At 43.9% G+C, this 18,016-nt stretch overlaps 1 protein-coding gene across 1 annotated transcript in view; it reads left to right on the top strand.

Moving 5' to 3' along the window:
- The window catches only part of LOC111870879 (loricrin), a 95,072-nt gene that overhangs the window by 11,615 nt on the left and 65,441 nt on the right, over window positions 1-18,016 (top strand). Inside the window, exon 2 of the mRNA XM_023863491.2 lies at window positions 11,681-11,877. Within this exon, the coding sequence (XP_023719259.1) occupies window positions 11,707-11,877 (171 nt within the window). The 5' untranslated portion in view covers window positions 11,681-11,706. The remainder of the gene's footprint in view (window positions 1-11,680; window positions 11,878-18,016) is intronic.

Below are 18,016 nucleotides of genomic sequence, written 5' to 3'. Positions count from 1 at the left end.
TGAAAATACTTCTTCTGCTGTCAGGATTATTGCGTAACCTAGAAACGGACTGTTCACCAAGAATCTATCTTCATTGGGACTTGTTTACCGAGCGGTTGCCTAGAAAAGTTTTGAGCAAATCCGTTACAAAATTATATTTAATTTAGAGTTCGAGTCCCAGCAGACTGAAGAATTTTTCTTCTCAACGTAACCCAGACCGGCTCTGGGGTTCACCCAGTTTCCTATCCAATGGGTAACTGGTGCTATTTCCAAGGGGGTAAAATGTCGAGGTCGTGAAGCTGATCACCCAACTGCAACTTGACCGAGGTTAAGAAAATGTGGACTTATACATCCACACCCCCATACATCTTCATGGTGTAGTACTTAATTAGTTAAGCACAGGGAAAACGTTTTTATTGCTAGTGAGGTGGGACTAAGTCCCTTTTACTGCGGCCACTTCTTGCCTTTTGTACCAGACCCAGATGATAGGTGAGGGCGATTGTGGAGCAATTGGTGGAATGAAGATTGGCAGGGGAAACCGAAGTACTCGGAGAAAACCTGCCCCAGCTCCACTTTGTCCACCATAAATCCCGCTTGACCAGACCCAGGATCGAACCAGGGTCGCCGCGGTGGGAAGCCAGTGACTAGCCGCTTAAGCTATGGCGCGGCCCACAAGGGCAACTTACTTTACCTTTTTCCGTCAAAAACTTAACGTTATAGAGTCGGTTGGTCTTGTAAGCTGAAATGGCGCAATGGCAGCGATTATTCTAGCGCTTTCAATACAATGTAGAAGTGGGAGGGGGGGGACTTGTTTGTTTACACAGCTGCTTCCTGAATGCGCCAGTCTGTACGTGAAAATCTGTTTCTTGCAGAAGGCATACATGGCTTCAACAATAAATTCGTGCTGGATGCCTCTGTAAAGAACCTGTTGAGGAATGGTAGCAGATTCTCTGCAGATGATGACACAGCGGTCCTAGAGGGAAGATATTCCTCTCGTTTTCACTAACTGATAGTCTGCAAGCGGAATTCCAGCTAACCTGCACTACTCGTACACCAGGGCTGACCAAAACAGTGACACACTTCCCGTGTCATCCGCGGTAACGTAATGGAAGTTGTCGCAAGTCAATCACAGAGCAAACTCACTTGTAGGTTCCCGTTTCCATCCTTGGCCGACACACCGACTGTCCTAAAGTATTGTTCTTTGTATTCGTCAGTCCCTCCAGGCAAATACTGGGATGGAACCTGAACTTAGGCTATGACAGTTTCTTTCACGGATCATCCTATCAGTAGCGATAGCTCAGCCGGTAAAGGGACTGACTACTAGTTGGGCGACAGAGGGATCAGAAATGGAATTCCGGTACGGTCGAGAATGTTCTCCTCTCCACATCATCCAGACCGGTACAAAGGGTCACCCAGCCTTCTATCCAATGAGTACATGGGGCTCTTTCTCCGGGGGTAAAGCGTTTGGGGCCGAGGTCAAGAAAACGTGGGTCTATACATCGACTCCCCCATACGTTTTCATGGCATAGTGCATAATTAGTTAAGCACAGGGACAATTCTACCTTTTTATTACCTCTTCATCCTATCATTTGATAATATATACAGATGCTGACACCGTCGCTATTAGAAGGCAAAATTTTTCCTGTGCTCAGCGAATTAAACACTACATCATGAAGCTCAAAAATGTAAAATTATACCTTCGTTCTCCCATAAGTCGTCATGGCGTAGTTGTTAATTGAGAACAGAGACAACCATTCACATTGTTACCTTTCTATACAAAAGGTTAAAGTTTGGTTTTATGTAGCTATGTATGTTAGTAATGAGTTGCAGCAGTCACGGATATAAGCAGAAGATTATACCGATAAACAGCGCAGTAACTATGCTTCAACCTTCGAGATTCAAACAAGTTTAGTCCTATATGTGTAGAAGAAAATCTGTGTATTTGATATTAATGTGGCTTAGAGATTTATGTGTTGTGGTTGGGTATTTCTGATGACGCGTCTTTCCACAAGGCAAAGCAGTGTTTAACGAGCACATAAAGATATATAGCGTTGAAATTTCAATGTGCTTTAGGCCATATAATAGCGTTGCTTAGTGACAGTTGGAACTCATAACAACAGACAGACAGACAGACAGACAGACAGAATGACATCATAATGTGGTATTCTAGGTACTATGTATTTTATTTTATTACTTATTTGACTGCAAATTGGCTTTAAGCCCGTGACAGTGGTAATAGAAGAAGCCATACGACATGAAATAACCAGCCACGCTCGAATACAGCGCAGCACACAAAACTACACAATAATAAACAAAAGTACACAACAGTAATGGTCACATACTACACACAATGAATACCTTTACAATACAATTACAATACAGACAAAATTCCCAATATAATACCAATGCAAATACCATTAATTAAGTCCATGATTTATTTAAACCGTCTTGCAGTGCATACACTCATCTATCTCCTTCTCTCACTCGCACTACATGTTTCGGCATAAAAATGCCATCTTCAGGTGCTTACTCAATTCACGCCAAACTAGTTCATTGCATGCCTTGTTCTCACATTAAAATAACTAAAATATATATCTATCATATACATTGACAAATGTCAAACGTTAAAAATATTAAAATTGTTCAGGATTCCTCATCGATACGTCACACCTCACTACGCCAGTCACGCCCATCCTCCTCTGTTGGAGCACTCCTTCACTATCGTGTGTGTATTGTGCTTTTGTTGTGTCTTGCTCCTGTGACTGCGTGTGTTATACTGTTGGGCCTGCTGGGTATGTGTGTGTAAGTAAGCACCTGAAGATGGCATTTTTATGCCGAAACATGTAGTGCGAGTGAGAGAAGGAGATAGATGAGTGTATGCACTGCAAGACGGTTTAAATAAATCATGGACTTAAATCAGTGCAACAGGACGCTAAAATATAAAGCCATTAATTAATGTAAGATAGTTGATACCATATCATTTGATAAGCGGGTACTATACTGTCACATGTTGGGTATGTCACGCGACAAACAATCTCACGTCGGTCAAGGATTTAGGGAATATTTACTCTCTTTCGCTTCACACTTATAGAATTCACAGTTATACAATCTTAAACTTATACAAGCTGTTCAGCTACATCTCGGCGAATCCATTCAACTGTCCCCGGCGGCTGCCACATTTTAACTTCCTCCTTACGCATTCCAGTCTCCCTTATAAACCCTCAGTCGGACAGCGGAAAACTCACATCGCTTCACTGTTGCGTAAACGCCGTGATTACGCTGCCGAGAGTCGTTTATTGCTGCGTAATAACGGCGGTGTCCCCTGATACGTCACTGTGAGAAGTGCTCTTACTTCACCGAGGGGGAGGGTTGTTTACCGAGCGTTGGGTAACGATGGAAGGAGTTGGGGTATGTGAGACGGCAGAGTTCACGTACCCCTACTTCCTGTTGCGCTATCCACGTCATAATATTTTCAAAGGAACATACAACTTCCTTCTTCAGGTTAAAATACCAGTTTGGTCAATTGGTTCTTAATCTCATTATCTTACGTATAAATTCATTAGCTCTATAGCCTCCGTACATAAACAATAGGAACATTCCACAGCTTAGTGCAGATGTGGAGAGGTTGTACAGCTGCATAATTCGTTCGTTAACTTACGAAGTTATTAATCAATTAAGTAAATTAATATTCAGGCTGTGCGATTCTTGTTGGATTGTTGCTTGTCTTACTCTTCATAGCCACAACCGTAAGCACCTCAAGTCTAACAATGAGACAGGATTCAAAGCAGTAGACTCCCAATTAGAACACTTAACATCATGGTCCTTGTCTTTTCCCGTTTAATAACTCTTCCTCTTTTCAATCTTTATTGCTTTCTCTCTTCCTCCTTTTCTTTCTTATTGCTAGTGGGGTGGGACTAAGTCCCTTGTACTGCGGCCACTTCTGGTCTATTTTACCGGCCCCAGATGATAGGTGAGGGTGATTGTGGAGCAATTGTTGGAATGAAGATTGGCAGGGCAAACCGAAGTACCCGGAGGAAACCTGCCCCAGCGCCACTTTACTCACCACAAATCCCACTTGACCAGACCCGGGACCGAACCCGGGCCGATGCGGTGGGAAGCCAGCGACTAACCGCTTGAGCTGTGGCGCGGCCTCTCTTCCTCCTTTAGTATGTTCTCTTTTCCTCTTTCGTTAATTCCTTCATAAAAATACAAGTAAAATGATAGAGCTATTCCTGTAACAGGCCATGGAGGCCCGTAGGATTGAGAGACGTCGAGGCTCCCACATTTTCTAGACAGTCAGCTTACAGATGGTGGTGAGGATGTCAGCATTTCGCGCCGGCCACGATTTACCCCTAGGAGGATCCCTGGTAATCATTTACGTTATAGTCTGAGTCGACCCCAGGGACATAGTGCGCCTGGAAGGATTAAGTTAATTAAGAATCCAATGATCTCATCCGGAATCGAACTGCGACCTTGCGGCTTGTAGCATAGTGCCTAAATCAACTACACTATCCAGTGCCCCCTTTAATACTGAGTATCTTTTCAATCTATTTACCTTTCACTGATGCATAATAGATTCACTGCTTGTGCATTTGAGTGATTTTGTAACTTGTTTAAGTAGCTGTTACTCCGCTTTCTTATTTCGCTTTTCACTCTGTTCCTTTGGAGATCTTCATGGACCTTGGAGTTGTTTATATAGCAAATGAACGCAGATTATAATTCTGGGCATCCCTGTGCCTCACCAGAGAAAGTTCAGTGGTCCTCCACATGAGCTAACTGTAATGAAAGTTGCTTCAACATGGTCATAAAGCGGTTTCCCTTTCATTGTGCCAACACCGGGCTCTGAAACGGTAAAGAGGCAAGCTGTGCTGTGGTCCCTCTGAAGGGTGGTTTGCATACGTACTGGTCACAGCGTGCTTTATTAACTGTGGGTCGCGAACCATGAGATGCAGTTCTGGGAAGCTATTAAGTCCGTGAGATATCGAACCCAGTAGACATTTCTGTAAAATGTATGTTATGCTGCCGAAACTTTTCGCGAAATCTCTCGTGATTGTACAGAAATATTTAGTAGCTTAATCTAGGTGTACAGAGGCTGTAAAGCTATTTAGGTTCCTGCTGTCACCGTACAGCCCGCAACAGTGCGCAGAACTGCACTTTTCGTGACTGTACAGGAACATTTTATAGCTTCCTGTAGGTGTAGAGGGGCTGTAAAGCTATTTAGGTTCCTGCTGTCACCGTACAGCCCGCAACAGTGCGCAGAACTGCACTTTTCGTGACTGTACAGGAACATTTTATAGCTTCCTGTAGGTGTAGAGGGGCTGTAAAGCTATTTAGGTTCCTGCTGTCACCGTACAGCCTGATAGGGACCTCCAGCAGTGAGCAGAACTGCACTTTTCGTGACTGTACAGGAACATTTTATAGCTTACTGTAGGTGTAGAGAGGCTGTAAAGCTATTTAGGTTCCTGCTAACACTGTACAGCCTGATAGGGACCTGCAACTGTGTGCAGAACTGCACTTTTCCTGACTATACAGGAATATTTTATAGCTTACTGTAGGTGTAGAGAGGCTGTAAAGCTATTTAGGTTCCTGCTAACACTGTACAGCCTGATAGGGACCTGCAACTGTGTGCAGAACTGCACTTTTCCTGACTATACAGGAATATTTTATAGCTTACTGTAGGTGTAGAGAGGCTGTAAAGCTATTCAGGTTCCTGCTGTCACCGTACAGCCTGACAGGGACCTGCAACAGTGTGCAGAACTGCACTTTTCGTGAGTGTACAGGAACATTTTATAGCTTACTGTAGATGTAGAGAGGCTGTAAAGCTATTCAGGTTCCTGCTGTCACCGTACAGTCTCGCAGGGTTCTCCAATAATATGCAGAACAGCATATTTCGCTGACACGTAAAGATTAGGAGTTGCCCATTTTTCCAGGGGGGGTCACGGTATCACAGATTTTGAGAACTTCTGCGGAAAGAGGCTAGGAGTACACAGAGGAACACAGTGCAAATCGGACTATATCCTCATTCGCCCGTTTCATACAACACGTGCTAACTTATGGAATATTTACAGTCAATTTCTTCTTCAGAAGATAAGAGCTGCCCAGGTAGTCTAGAAGTTCACAGCAGGTTTAGAACCAGAAAATTGATTGCCGTGTGCACAGGACCTTACTGTGAACAGGATGACTCCAGCCACATCCCCTAGTCCTATCTATCTACGTCTGAGAAGGTAAAGCTATCCCTGTAACAGGCCGTGGAGGCTCATACGGTTGTGAGATGCCGAGGCTCCCACATTTTCTACACAATCATCTGATAGATGGCGGTGAGACTGTCAGCCTTACGCGCCAGCCTGCCGCCCCCAGGAAGATTCCTGGTACCCATCTACGCCTAGGTTTAACAAATTACCTCATTCATTCCGTTTTCTCTACCAATACAGTTAATACAGTCCCTTCCGTCTCATGCATCTGAGTACTATGCCCGTTTCATTCTCCATGACAGCGGGAAAAACAGGCTTGGAACAGGTAGTTTACCTTGAAGAAAGCAGTCTTCTTGGATGTGGCACCGTATATATGTGATATTTTTCCTTCTACCCTGAAGATGGAGGCGACACGTTCCTCCGAAACGTCGGTTAACACCACATATACATGGTGCCACATCCCAGAAGACTGCTTTCTTCATAGTCACCGCCGTGAAAACCTCAAATCTTAGAGGTAGTTTACCTGTTTCCCTGTCAGGGTAGGCAAGCAACTAACAATCACTGTAAAGCACAATATACTACTGTAGGTCGCGGTGCAAGGGCCTAGAAGGCCCACCCCTTATACATTCATTCATTCATACATTCAAGATTCACTCTGCCGTGAAATGCACAATGCATACAGCTGATGTGATCACAGCAAAAGGGTAAATATTTGATATTCTCTCAGAGGAAATATGAAATTTAGGGTCGTCTTTGAAATGATACCTTCTAGTTCGGTAGAGAATTACCCATGTTTTGGAGGAAGCAGTTCCTGCCTTCTTAACGTTCAGTAACGGAGCCTCACATCACAAAAAGTCATAATACAGACAACATTCGGCCTCTCATTGAAGAGAGACGGCAAAACAATTTGGCGACCGTTTACGTAACTGCCGAGGACACAATAAAATCACTCCATCCGTCCGTCTGTTCATCTGAGAATGTAAGGTAAAAGTAGAGCTATCCCTGTAAAAGGCCGTGGAGGCCCATAGGGTTGTGGGATGCTGAAGCTCCCACATTTTCTAGACAATCGGGTCATAGATGGCAGTAAGGCTGTTAGCCTCATGCGCCGGCCGCCCTTTACCCCCAGTAATATTCTTGGTACTCGTTTCTGTTAGAAGCTGAGTCGACACCAGGGCCAAAGTGCGGCTGGAAGGATTAGGTCAATTGAGAAAAATCCAATTACCTCATCGGGACTTGAACCCGTGACCTTCCGGCTTGTAGCATAGTGCCTCAACAAAATATACTACCGCGTGTCCCCATCTGAGAATGAAACAACCCAAAAATGGGTACACAGAGTTCGAAAATGCCACAATCGGGAATTGTACGAAACAGTGTTGATCTATGTCGGTTTTTATTTACATCGGGCAATTCAACGAAAACAGAATTGAAGATGTGTATGCATATATTGTACGTTAATCGTCAGTGTTAACTGGAGTGAAAAAAGTTTTGAACAGATGTTGCAGAAACAGAAAAGGCTCAAGTTTTACATTCAATGCAGTTCTTCTGTAACTCGCACGGTAAAGGTAAATTTGTCGCTGTATTTGAATAACCAAGCCGGTCACGGTAGCCGAGCGGTCTAAGGCATGCACTGTCTTTGCTCGCTCGGAAGCCGGGATCGTGGGTTCGAATCCCACTCAGGGCATGGATGTTTGTGTGCGTTTTTCTGTGTTTGTGTACAGGTAGAGGCCTTGCAACGAGCTGATCACCCGCCCAAGGAGTCCTACCGTCTGTGTAAGATCTAGAAAAAACCGAAGTGAACGGAGAAGTTCATGGAGGTAGGCCTAGGACCACTGGGGCTCTAGTGCCAAGGAAAAAAATTTGATTAATTAACCACTATGTCGGAAAGACATACGGGAGAATGGAGGTATAGCTCCAACATTCTTGAATTCAGCACTAGATTGAGGCTAGTGATCAGCTTCACGCTCCTGCCGCTTTACCGCCGATGAAATTTCTTTCAGTACCCGTTGAAAAGGAGGCTGGCTGGACCCCATAGCCGGTCTCGACGCTGTAGAGAAAAGAAAATCTTGCCAATGCTGGGAATAAAACCCCTGCTTTCCAGATCACAGCCCCTCGGTATACCGACTTAGCTATCTCATCTCCTATAAATCTCATTGCATTCGAGGTAATTAAACAGAGGTGATCTAAAGACCCAGAATTGTGTTATGAGTACTCTTCCAAAATGTTATATTAAAAAGTTGTCCCCGTGCTTAATTAATTAAGAACTACGCCATTAAGGCGTATGGGGGAGCTGATTTATAGATCCACATCTTCTTAACCTCGGTACTAGCTGGAGGTGAGTGGTCGGCTTCACGCCCCGTCGGCTTTACCCCCGGTACCCATTGGATAGGACGCTCGGTGGGCCCCAGGGTAGGTTTGGACAACGTGGAGATGAAATTTTTGACCCTACAAGGACTCGAACTCCGACTCCTCTGTCGTCTAGGTCGTAGCCAGTCGCTATACCGACTGAGCTATCCCGGCTCCTAAGATCTTCCTAAGTTACGTGAAGATATCGAAGACATTAATTAAAAATTTAAATGCTATTGTACCGCCATCAGTATGTAATCCACTCGACAGATAAAATAATATTTGAAAACAAATGTTTACAGGACAGTTTACATTTCGTCACAACCACAGATTTGCAACAAAGAAAGCAAAGCACACGAAGCTCCTGGCGATGAAAAACACCTATAAATAGAAGCAATGGAAAGTGGAAAGCTATGAACTAGACTTGCGATATACATTCTGGGGTATGGCGGTGAAGAGAGGATAATTATCAGGACAGACGGATCAGTGATGAAGCTGATGCAACGAAACATTTCATACTCCATGATATTATATAAAGATTAAAATTTAAATAACCGTATTTATTCATGTATAGGCCGCACATTTTTTGCCAAAAATTCAAGAGGAAACTGGGGTGCGGCTTATATTCGAAATATTCGAAATCACACTTCATTTTAAAAAAATTATATTCATAATTAGTAATACAGGATGTTCTACTCCTGAAATAATATTCCAAGAAAATTATTTTTTCTATAATTTCTCTCTGAAAATTGTGCTGCGGCCTATACACGCACGCGGCCTATACATGCGTAAATACGGTACTTAATTCACATAGGTCGATTTGTTTGAAACAGGTCTCGAATTGATAGTAGTAAATCATTCAATGACATGTACTGTCTTCGCTCGCTTGGAATCCGGGATCGTGGGTTCGAATCGCACTCAGGGCATGAATGTTTAGTTTGTGTGTGTGCGTCTTTCTGTGTTTGTGTACAGGTAGAGGCCTTGCGACGAGCTGATCACCCGACCAAGGAGTCCTACCGAATGTGTAAGATCTAGAAAAACCGAAGTGAACGGAGACGTTCATGGAGGTAGGCCTAGGCCCACTGGGGCTGTAGTGCCAAGCAAAAAAAAAAAATCATCCAATAATTTATCGATGAAAATTAAACATTCCAGAACAGTGTACCTCTGAGAGACGCAATGTTATAATTGAGGTCGCAACTGAATTCTTAAATATTGTCAAGTGTAGGGGTGCTTCGCGTCACGACAATAACAGGTTCTAGTTCTGCTGAATGGGTTTATTAGCACCTCGGTTACAAGTTCTCTTAATCACACGTAAACACAGCGCTATTGCTGGTTTACACAATTTCCAGTTCACCGTCGGTCACGCACTAGGATTCCCAGTTTCCACTAGTGAGAATAAAATAATATATTGAAATAATTGTGGGGCACGCGGTAGAGTACTTGGTTGAGGCACTATGCTACCACCCGGATGGTCGCGTATTCGACTCAGCCTCTATCACAAATGAGTACCAGGAACCTTCCTGGCAGTAAAGGGCGGCCAGCGCGTAAGGGTGACAACTTCACCGCTACATTTTCTAGACTCTAGGAAATGTGGAAGCCTCGACGTCTCACAATCCTATGGGCCTCCACGGCCTGTTACAGGAATAGTTTTACCTTTTTTACCTTGGTAGAGAAGTTGGTTGGCCAGAAGATCGCGGGTTCAAGTCCCAATGAGGTAATTGGATTTGTTTTTCAATTCACCTGATCTTTCCAGCCTACTATGGCCCTGGGTCGAATCAGCGTCTAATAGAAATGAGTACCAGGAATATTCTTGGGGATAAAGGGCGGCTGGAGCGTATGGCTGACAACCTTACCTCAATCTATGAGCCGATTGTCTAGAAAATATGGGAACCTCAACATCTCACAGCCCTCTGGGCCTCCACGGCCCTGTACAGGGATACCTTTACTTACTTTTTAATGTAATAATATTAAAAATGTTAAACTGAAGGGAGATCTTATAGTGGAAGTGGAAATAAGAGAGCAGGTGGAAGGAAAGGGAAATGCATAGAAACCAAATTATACACGTATGGCGTCAAATCACAGCGGACAGTAATCTTCAGAAAGAATTGTACTATAAATTTGTTATTTCTCACAGCTATGAATATTCCTTTCCCTCAGTCTACATAGCTCTCTCCACAGTGTTCTGTTCCGCGGTCCAGACAATGCAGTTTATGGTCGTCACAGTCCCTACTAACATGAACCACATTTCAAATTCACGAGGTTAGCAGATCGTGTCATAATGCAGGTCTCCCCCCATACAGTGATGAAGGCGAGAATGTAAAGGCAATAAAGGTAATAAAGGCCACAATACCTTGTTCCATTTAGCGAATTTCCACACATCAACATGGGATCTGCTCTCTGAGGCAGACAATTGAAGCAGGTAGTTAATGCAGCGTCCTACGGCTCACATAGAAATATACGAATTTTTACTACTACTGCTACAAGCCGTAAGGTCGTGGGTTCCATTTCCGATGAGGTTATTGGATCTTTCAATGAATATAATCCTTCCAGCCGCAATATGGCCCTGAGCCTCTAACAGAAATGAGTACCAGGAATCTTCCTGGGAGTAAAGGGCGGTCGGCGCGTAAGGCTGACAACCTCACCGCCATATGTGAGCCGATTATCTAGAAAATTTGGGAGCTTCGACGTCTCACAACAGTATTGGCCTCCACAGAGTATTACAGGGATAGCTTTACCTTTTTTTGCCACCACCACCGCCACCGCCTCCATCTTCAGTGTCGAGAAATAAGCCGAGCAATGAACCAGAGTGAAAACATGTGACAATATTTATTCTTCGACCCTGAAGATGAAGACGATATTTTCCTCCTAGTGAAACTTCGGTTGACTTTTAACGGACTACACGGCGTTACACCACAGAAGATAGTCGCTTTCCTAACCACCGCTGTGAGAACCGCAAATCCTACAAATATCTATGTTGATAAGTGTAATTATGCCGGAGGGCTCAATACGGTGGCTGATTATGAATTGTTGTTGATGTAACTGTAAGTATATAAACATCTAAAATGGTGTGATGATATGCTCGCAGCTGGTGGGGGGTGCGTCCCCCTTCCTGACTACCCAGCCTCAAGGTCTCACTCTGCAGCTGACACAGCGGTATCTGCTCGCAGGTTGTGTGACTAAGCCGTTCGTCGCAATGGGGCTTCTGTGCGTTGTACTTGTCGTCCTGTACTTCGCATGCGCAGGGAGCCTGCCCTTTCCTCTACAGGAGGAACTGGTCAGACGGGAGGAGCCTCCGGGCCCGGCACCGTCCAGGGAGACTGACTTCAAGGGCTTGCCACCAAAGATCAAGAAAGTAGTGGTCAAGGTAAGCAAATCCCAAAATCAAATTAGACGTCTTTTAAGGCAGAGTTTAGGAATTATTGTCAGTTGCTACATTTCGTGCCCGCGGAGTGCTGTATCCTTCGGTTTCTGAGTGAACCTAAAGTAACCCTTGACATCAGAGTGAAACTCCACACACTGTTTCGTCTTACGGCGAAATTTGAAATAATGTATCCTTTGATTTCAGAGTGAAATATCACTCATCCCATGGTCTCAGAGTAAAACTTCAGTATCCAATGAGCTAAAAACGAATTCTTAACCATCCTTTGGTCTCAGAGTGAAATTACACATACCTCTTAGCCTCAACGTGAAACCTCAAGTAGGACTACAGTTCATGCTTGAACTTCATCTATACCTTGGTCTCAGAGTGAAGTTTCACGAACAGCTTTGCTTCAGAATGAAACGCGATAAATTTCTTGGTGTTAGAGTGAAACTTCACGCAGACCTACTCCCTGGTCTCAGGTTGAAATTTGGCATATCATTTGGTCCCAGAGCAAGCCTTCACGGAACATTTGGCATATCATTTGGTCCCAGAGCAAGCATTCACGGAACATTTGGCATCAGAGTCAAACGTACATATCACTTCGTCTTATAGTGAAACTTGAACTATCACCTGTCCTTACAGTGGAATTCTACGGCCACCTTAGTTTCTGACAGAAATATCACGTACCTCTTGGTCCCATAGTGACACTTCACTTATCTCTTGGTAGCAGAAGGGGAATTCACGAACAACGTGATCTCTGAGAGAAGCGAAGCGAAGTTATCCCTTCTTATAAGAGTAAAACTTTGTGTCTCTCTTGGTCTGAGATCGAAATTTGACTGATATATTAATCTATGAGCGAAGAGTCATTTATCCCTTGTCCTAAAATTGAAACTTTATGTGTCTCTTGATCTGAGAGCAAAATCTCACATACGTCTTGATGTCTGAGCGAAGAGTCACTTATCTCTTTTTCTAAAATTGAAACTTCGTGTATTTCTTGATATGAGAGCAAAATCTCACAGACGTCTTGATCTGAGCGAAGAGTCACTTATCCCTTGTTCTAAAAGTGAAACTTCATGTATTTCTTGATCTGAGAGCAAAATCTCACAGACGTCTTGATCTGAGCGAAGAGTCACTTATCCCTTGTTCTAAAAGTGAAACTTCATGTATTTCTTGATCTGAGAGCAAAATCTCACAGACGTCTTGATCTGAGCGAAGAGTCACTTATCCCTTGTTCTAAAAGTGAAACTTTATGTATCTCTTGATCTGAGAGCAAAATCTCACATACGTCTTGATGTCTGAGCGAAGAGTCACTTATCTCTTTTTCTAAAAGTGAAACTTCATGTATTTCTTGATCTGAGAACAAAATCTCACAGACGTCTTGATCTGAGTGAAGAGTCACTTATCCCTTGTTCTAAAAGCGAAACTTTACGTATCTCTTGATCTGAGAGCAAAATCTCACAGATGCCTTGATATCTGAGCAAATCGTCACATATCCCTTGTTCTACGAATAACGCCTCATATTCCTCGTAGTCTCGGGGTGAAATATGATGTATCTCTTGTTCTTAGGACAATATTTCATGGACACCTTGGACTCTTGAGTGAAGCGTCACGCATTCTTTGCTCTAAGAGTTAAACTTCACATATCTCTTAATCTCAGAACGAAATTTCACGGACATCATAGTCTCCGAGCGAAAAGTCACGTATGAATGTGAAACTTTATGTATTCCCTAATCTCAGAGAGAAACCTCACGTACCTTTGTTCCGTGGTTACTTTGTTTCCAGCTCCATCTGCGTGTTATTATCCAGTACACCAGAAAACGTGAGCAAAAAGACAAACTTTAGTTACTTTATGAACAAATGACATAGGTTTTTTCTTATTGCTAGTGGGGTGGGACGAAGTCCCTTGTACTGCGGCCACTTCTGGCCTATTGTACCAGCCCCAGATGATAGGTAAGGGTGATTGTGGAGCAATTGGTGGAATGAAGATTGGCAGGGGAAACCGAAGTACTCGTAGAAAACCTGCCCCAGCGCCACTTTGTCCACCACAAATCCCACTTGACCAGACTCGGGATCGAACCCGGGCCGCCGCGGTGGGAAGCCAGCGACTAACCACTTGAGCTATGGCGCGGCCAAAAACATAGGTAACTAATTCCATAGAACTGAGTTCTTCCAAAATGTTATGGAACCCGGTAGTTTATTGCCGTGCCCACAATAGCCTTCCCCGTCTTGATCCAGATCAATCCAGTCTATATCACCGCATCCTATCTCTCTATGATCCATTTTATTATTATCCTCGCACCCAGTTATAGTTCATCGTAGTGGTCTCTTTCATTCTGGTTTTCTCACCAATATCCTACATGCATTCTCTTCTACCCTGCTAATCTCATCCCCCCTGACTTGACCATTCTAATACGAACAAAAATATACAAAGGAAAACTACAATAAGTCCCTAAGATCTAAAAGTTTGTGACGTTGATACATCAGTACAAATATTATGTTTCTGGACATTATTCATCGTCTTGCTTTTATCTAAAACACCGCCCTGTTTATATTTCAAAACATGACTATTCGAAGACTGGATTCTGTCTCCAACTTCATATAAAACCTTCTCAGTTGGGCCCAATCGATATATCTAGTGTTTATCTCTGAGCTCTATCTGTCCCTGCTTATAATATATTCGCAAGGACCACACAGATAACACCCCGTTTCCACAGTAAGTCTATTGTTGCGTACGCATTCGTTTTCGCGGGAACGTGTTCAGCGAGGCGTTGCTAAGAACCGATTGTTGTAAGATCGCCTATCTCGCAACCATTTCGTAGCAACGGCTGTACACGCTACAATATTAAAATAGATGGTGCTTAGCGTTACCTTTATGCTTAAAAGGGTTAGATAACCCAAGATTCAATCAACAGTGAGAATTCAATTTTGAGACACTTCGCATTAGTGTTCCTTGACAGGAGGGCACCGTGCTTACTCGGTTGATGTAATAGAGAAGCTCTTGAATTTTACTGAGGAGGGGCAGTTCCTCTGCCGGATATCCTAAGGATTTCATGACTTGCCTCAGTCCCTTCAGCCTGCACAGTCTTGGAACTGTAAAATGATCCATAAAAAATTGTTTCACAATCATCAGAAATTTTTAAGTGGAGAGCATAAAAGTTAAGAACGCTTATTGGAAATTAAAAAAAAAAAACGAGGGAGCTGTTCTCGCAAAGGTAGCTATGAAATTTCGATTTACCGGAATGCGACTTTAGGATAGAAGAATGTCATTCCATCCTGAAGATGGAGGAAGTACGTTCATACGATATCTCGGTAACCAGCTACCATACTACGGTTCATCTATCTGTCTATCTATGGCTGTAAAGCCCTTTGCTGAACTTCGGCCGCTTTTTAAGTCTCTTGATCTTTTACATAATCGGTACGAACCCTTGGACCGGGGATCAGCCTGTCGCAAGGCCGCTACCTGGACACAGGACAGCACAAACACAGAATGAAATTGCACACACATCTACGCTTCAAGTGGGATTCAAATTCATGACCCCAGTGTTTGAGCCGACGAAGACAGTTCGTGCCTTAGACCGGACGGCCACTGTGACCGGCCTAGAGGTTATCAAACCGAGAATAAAATAATTTATTAATTTAACTGTTTATCCGCGTTCTGAGGAGGGAAAGTCCGCTCATGATGTCTGAGAGCGTCCGTTATCATCGCTCGCAACTTCAGATGGGCATTGGCAGGAGAGCGACAGAATTCGCAGGAATTCGCTTTCTCTTTCGACTGTCGTGAGGCTCAGTCAAGTCGCATAACAAGAACGAAATTACCCTCAGCCTTGATAGCTCAGTAAACATGCCGACCTGGCTCTGTTCTGGGCAGCCGAGGAGTCGTGACTCGATTCTCGGGAGAGGCAAGAGTTTTCTTCTTCTCCACAGTACTCAGAGGGGACACGCGGTAGCGTAGTTGGTTGAGGCACTATGCTACAAGCCGGAAGGTCGTGTGTTCGATTCCCGAAGAGGTTACTGGATTTTTTCAATCGACCTAATCCTTCCAGCCGCACTATGCTCCCGGGGTCGACTGATCCTCTAAGAGCAATGAGTATCGCGGATCTTCCTGGGGGTAAAGGGAGACCGGTGTGTAAGGCTGACAACCTTACCGCCATCTATAAGCCGATTGTCTAGATAATGTGGGAGCCTCAACGTCTCACAACCCTATGGACTTTCACGGCCTGTTACAGGGATAGCTTTACTTTTACAGTACTCAGACTGGTTGTGTGGCTTAACAGACCTCCAATGCAAAATTTCTATCCAGAGACTCTTTCCCCCGGGTAAAAGCTTGCCTCATACCTCCATCTAATTCCGATATTATGTATGCGTGGAGCTCGACCTCCGCTTCCCCATAGTTCTCATGACGCGATGCTTAGTGTCTTAACTGTTATGTATGCTTCAGTTCAAATTACCGCAGTAAAGCGATACTTATGTTCCTAAAGCAAAGTCCAATGACCTTTCGCCTTCTTGTGCTGATTTTTACCTTGTTTACTCTTCGGCCCTGAAGCCGGAAGCAATATTTTCCGCTATTTTTAGGAAATTAAGTGGAGAAATAAAGCCAAATTATGAGGACGGGAATAGTTCTTCCAGATGCTCTCAACATGAAAATTTAAACGCATTTATAGCACAGAAGCTACTTACAGAAGAGACACATGTGAGTGGTGCAAAATAATTGTTGACTTTAGTCACCCAGTGGAGGGCAGCGGTTACGTCACATTACGTCACATCACTGTAACGCATGCGCAGCTCTGGGGTTTCTCTGGCGACCCTAAGGCCGAGAGGCGGTACAACTTCTCGCAATTTTCCTTTTGCTTTATGAGCACAGTGAACAGTTCAGTAAGCGAACATCGCAGCTGTGCAATTTGACGTTCTCATAACAACTCTGAAGATTACTGTAATTTTGGATGTGACGCCATTTTAGTCCAGTATACAAAACTATAATTTTACGTGTGGTTATGTATGGGTGTGAAACTTGATCTCAGACATTAAAGGAGGAACATACCCGTAGACTGAATGTATTTGAGATGAGGGTAAGGTATTCTTGTCCCTGTACTTAACTAATTAAGCACTAAGCCATGACGGCGTATGGGGGAGTATATGTATATATCCACGTCTTCTTGACCTCGGCACTAGTTTGGAGTGGTCAGTCTCACGCACCGGCAGCTTCACTCCAGGGGAAACATCCCCCAATATCCATTGCGTAGGGGGTTGGGTGGACCCCAGAACCGGCCTAAACGGCATGGAGAAGAGAAAATTCTTGCCCCTACCGGGACTCGAACACCGACCCCTCGGTCGTCCAGCCCGTAGCCTGAGGAGAATATTTGGATCGAAGAGGGACGAAGAGACAGAAGGTTGGAGAAAACTTCACATGAAGATTCAAAAGTAATTAGAATGATGAAGTCATGGAAGAACAGATTGGCACGGGGGAATATGAATGCATATGGAAAATTCGTGGGACAGGCAGAAAGAAAGATACACTACGAAGATACAGAAGTAGATATGAAAATGATATTAAAGTGTATCTTAAAGACAGATGATGTGGTGACATGGACTGGACTGATCTGGCTCAGGATGAGGACCGGTGGAAGACTCCTGTGAATACGGTAATGAACCTTCGGGTTCCATAAAATATTGAGAAATTCTTGAGTAAATGAGCGACTAGCGGCTTCTCAAGAAGGGCTCAGCTCCATGGAGTCAGTTTTACTTATCGACGTTTCGATGGAACGTGCTGACTCTATCTTCCTTGCAGAATATGGAGAAGGCACCTTTATTCAAATTGACGGTAAAGGTCTGCCAGAATACACGGCGTCATATCAGAAAAGACATCAATCCTCATACATCAGATATAGAAGGGTGACTAAGGATAATGCGTGGGTCAGGTATAGCAGCATTTCTCTTGAGCAAAGCCGGCCGGAGCCTAGGGTTTGAGCGGGATACCTTCCGCATGAGAGACTGACTGACTGTAAAGCCTTTCTATGCCGTGTGCGTTACTCTGAGGTAGAGGTACAGTTGTTCCTATGCTTAATGCATTATGCATCCCGCCTGCAAGACATACGGGGTAGTGAAAGTATAGCGCCATCGTTCTTAAATTAAGCAATAGATGGAG

The sequence above is a fragment of the Cryptotermes secundus genome, unplaced genomic scaffold (genome assembly GCF_002891405.2).
Source record: "Cryptotermes secundus unplaced genomic scaffold, Csec_1.0 scaffold709, whole genome shotgun sequence".
In the NCBI taxonomy this organism is placed as follows: Eukaryota; Metazoa; Arthropoda; class Insecta; order Blattodea; family Kalotermitidae; genus Cryptotermes; species Cryptotermes secundus.
Note: the sequence above shows the minus strand (reverse complement) of the source record. Positions and strands in the feature narration are given on the sequence as shown.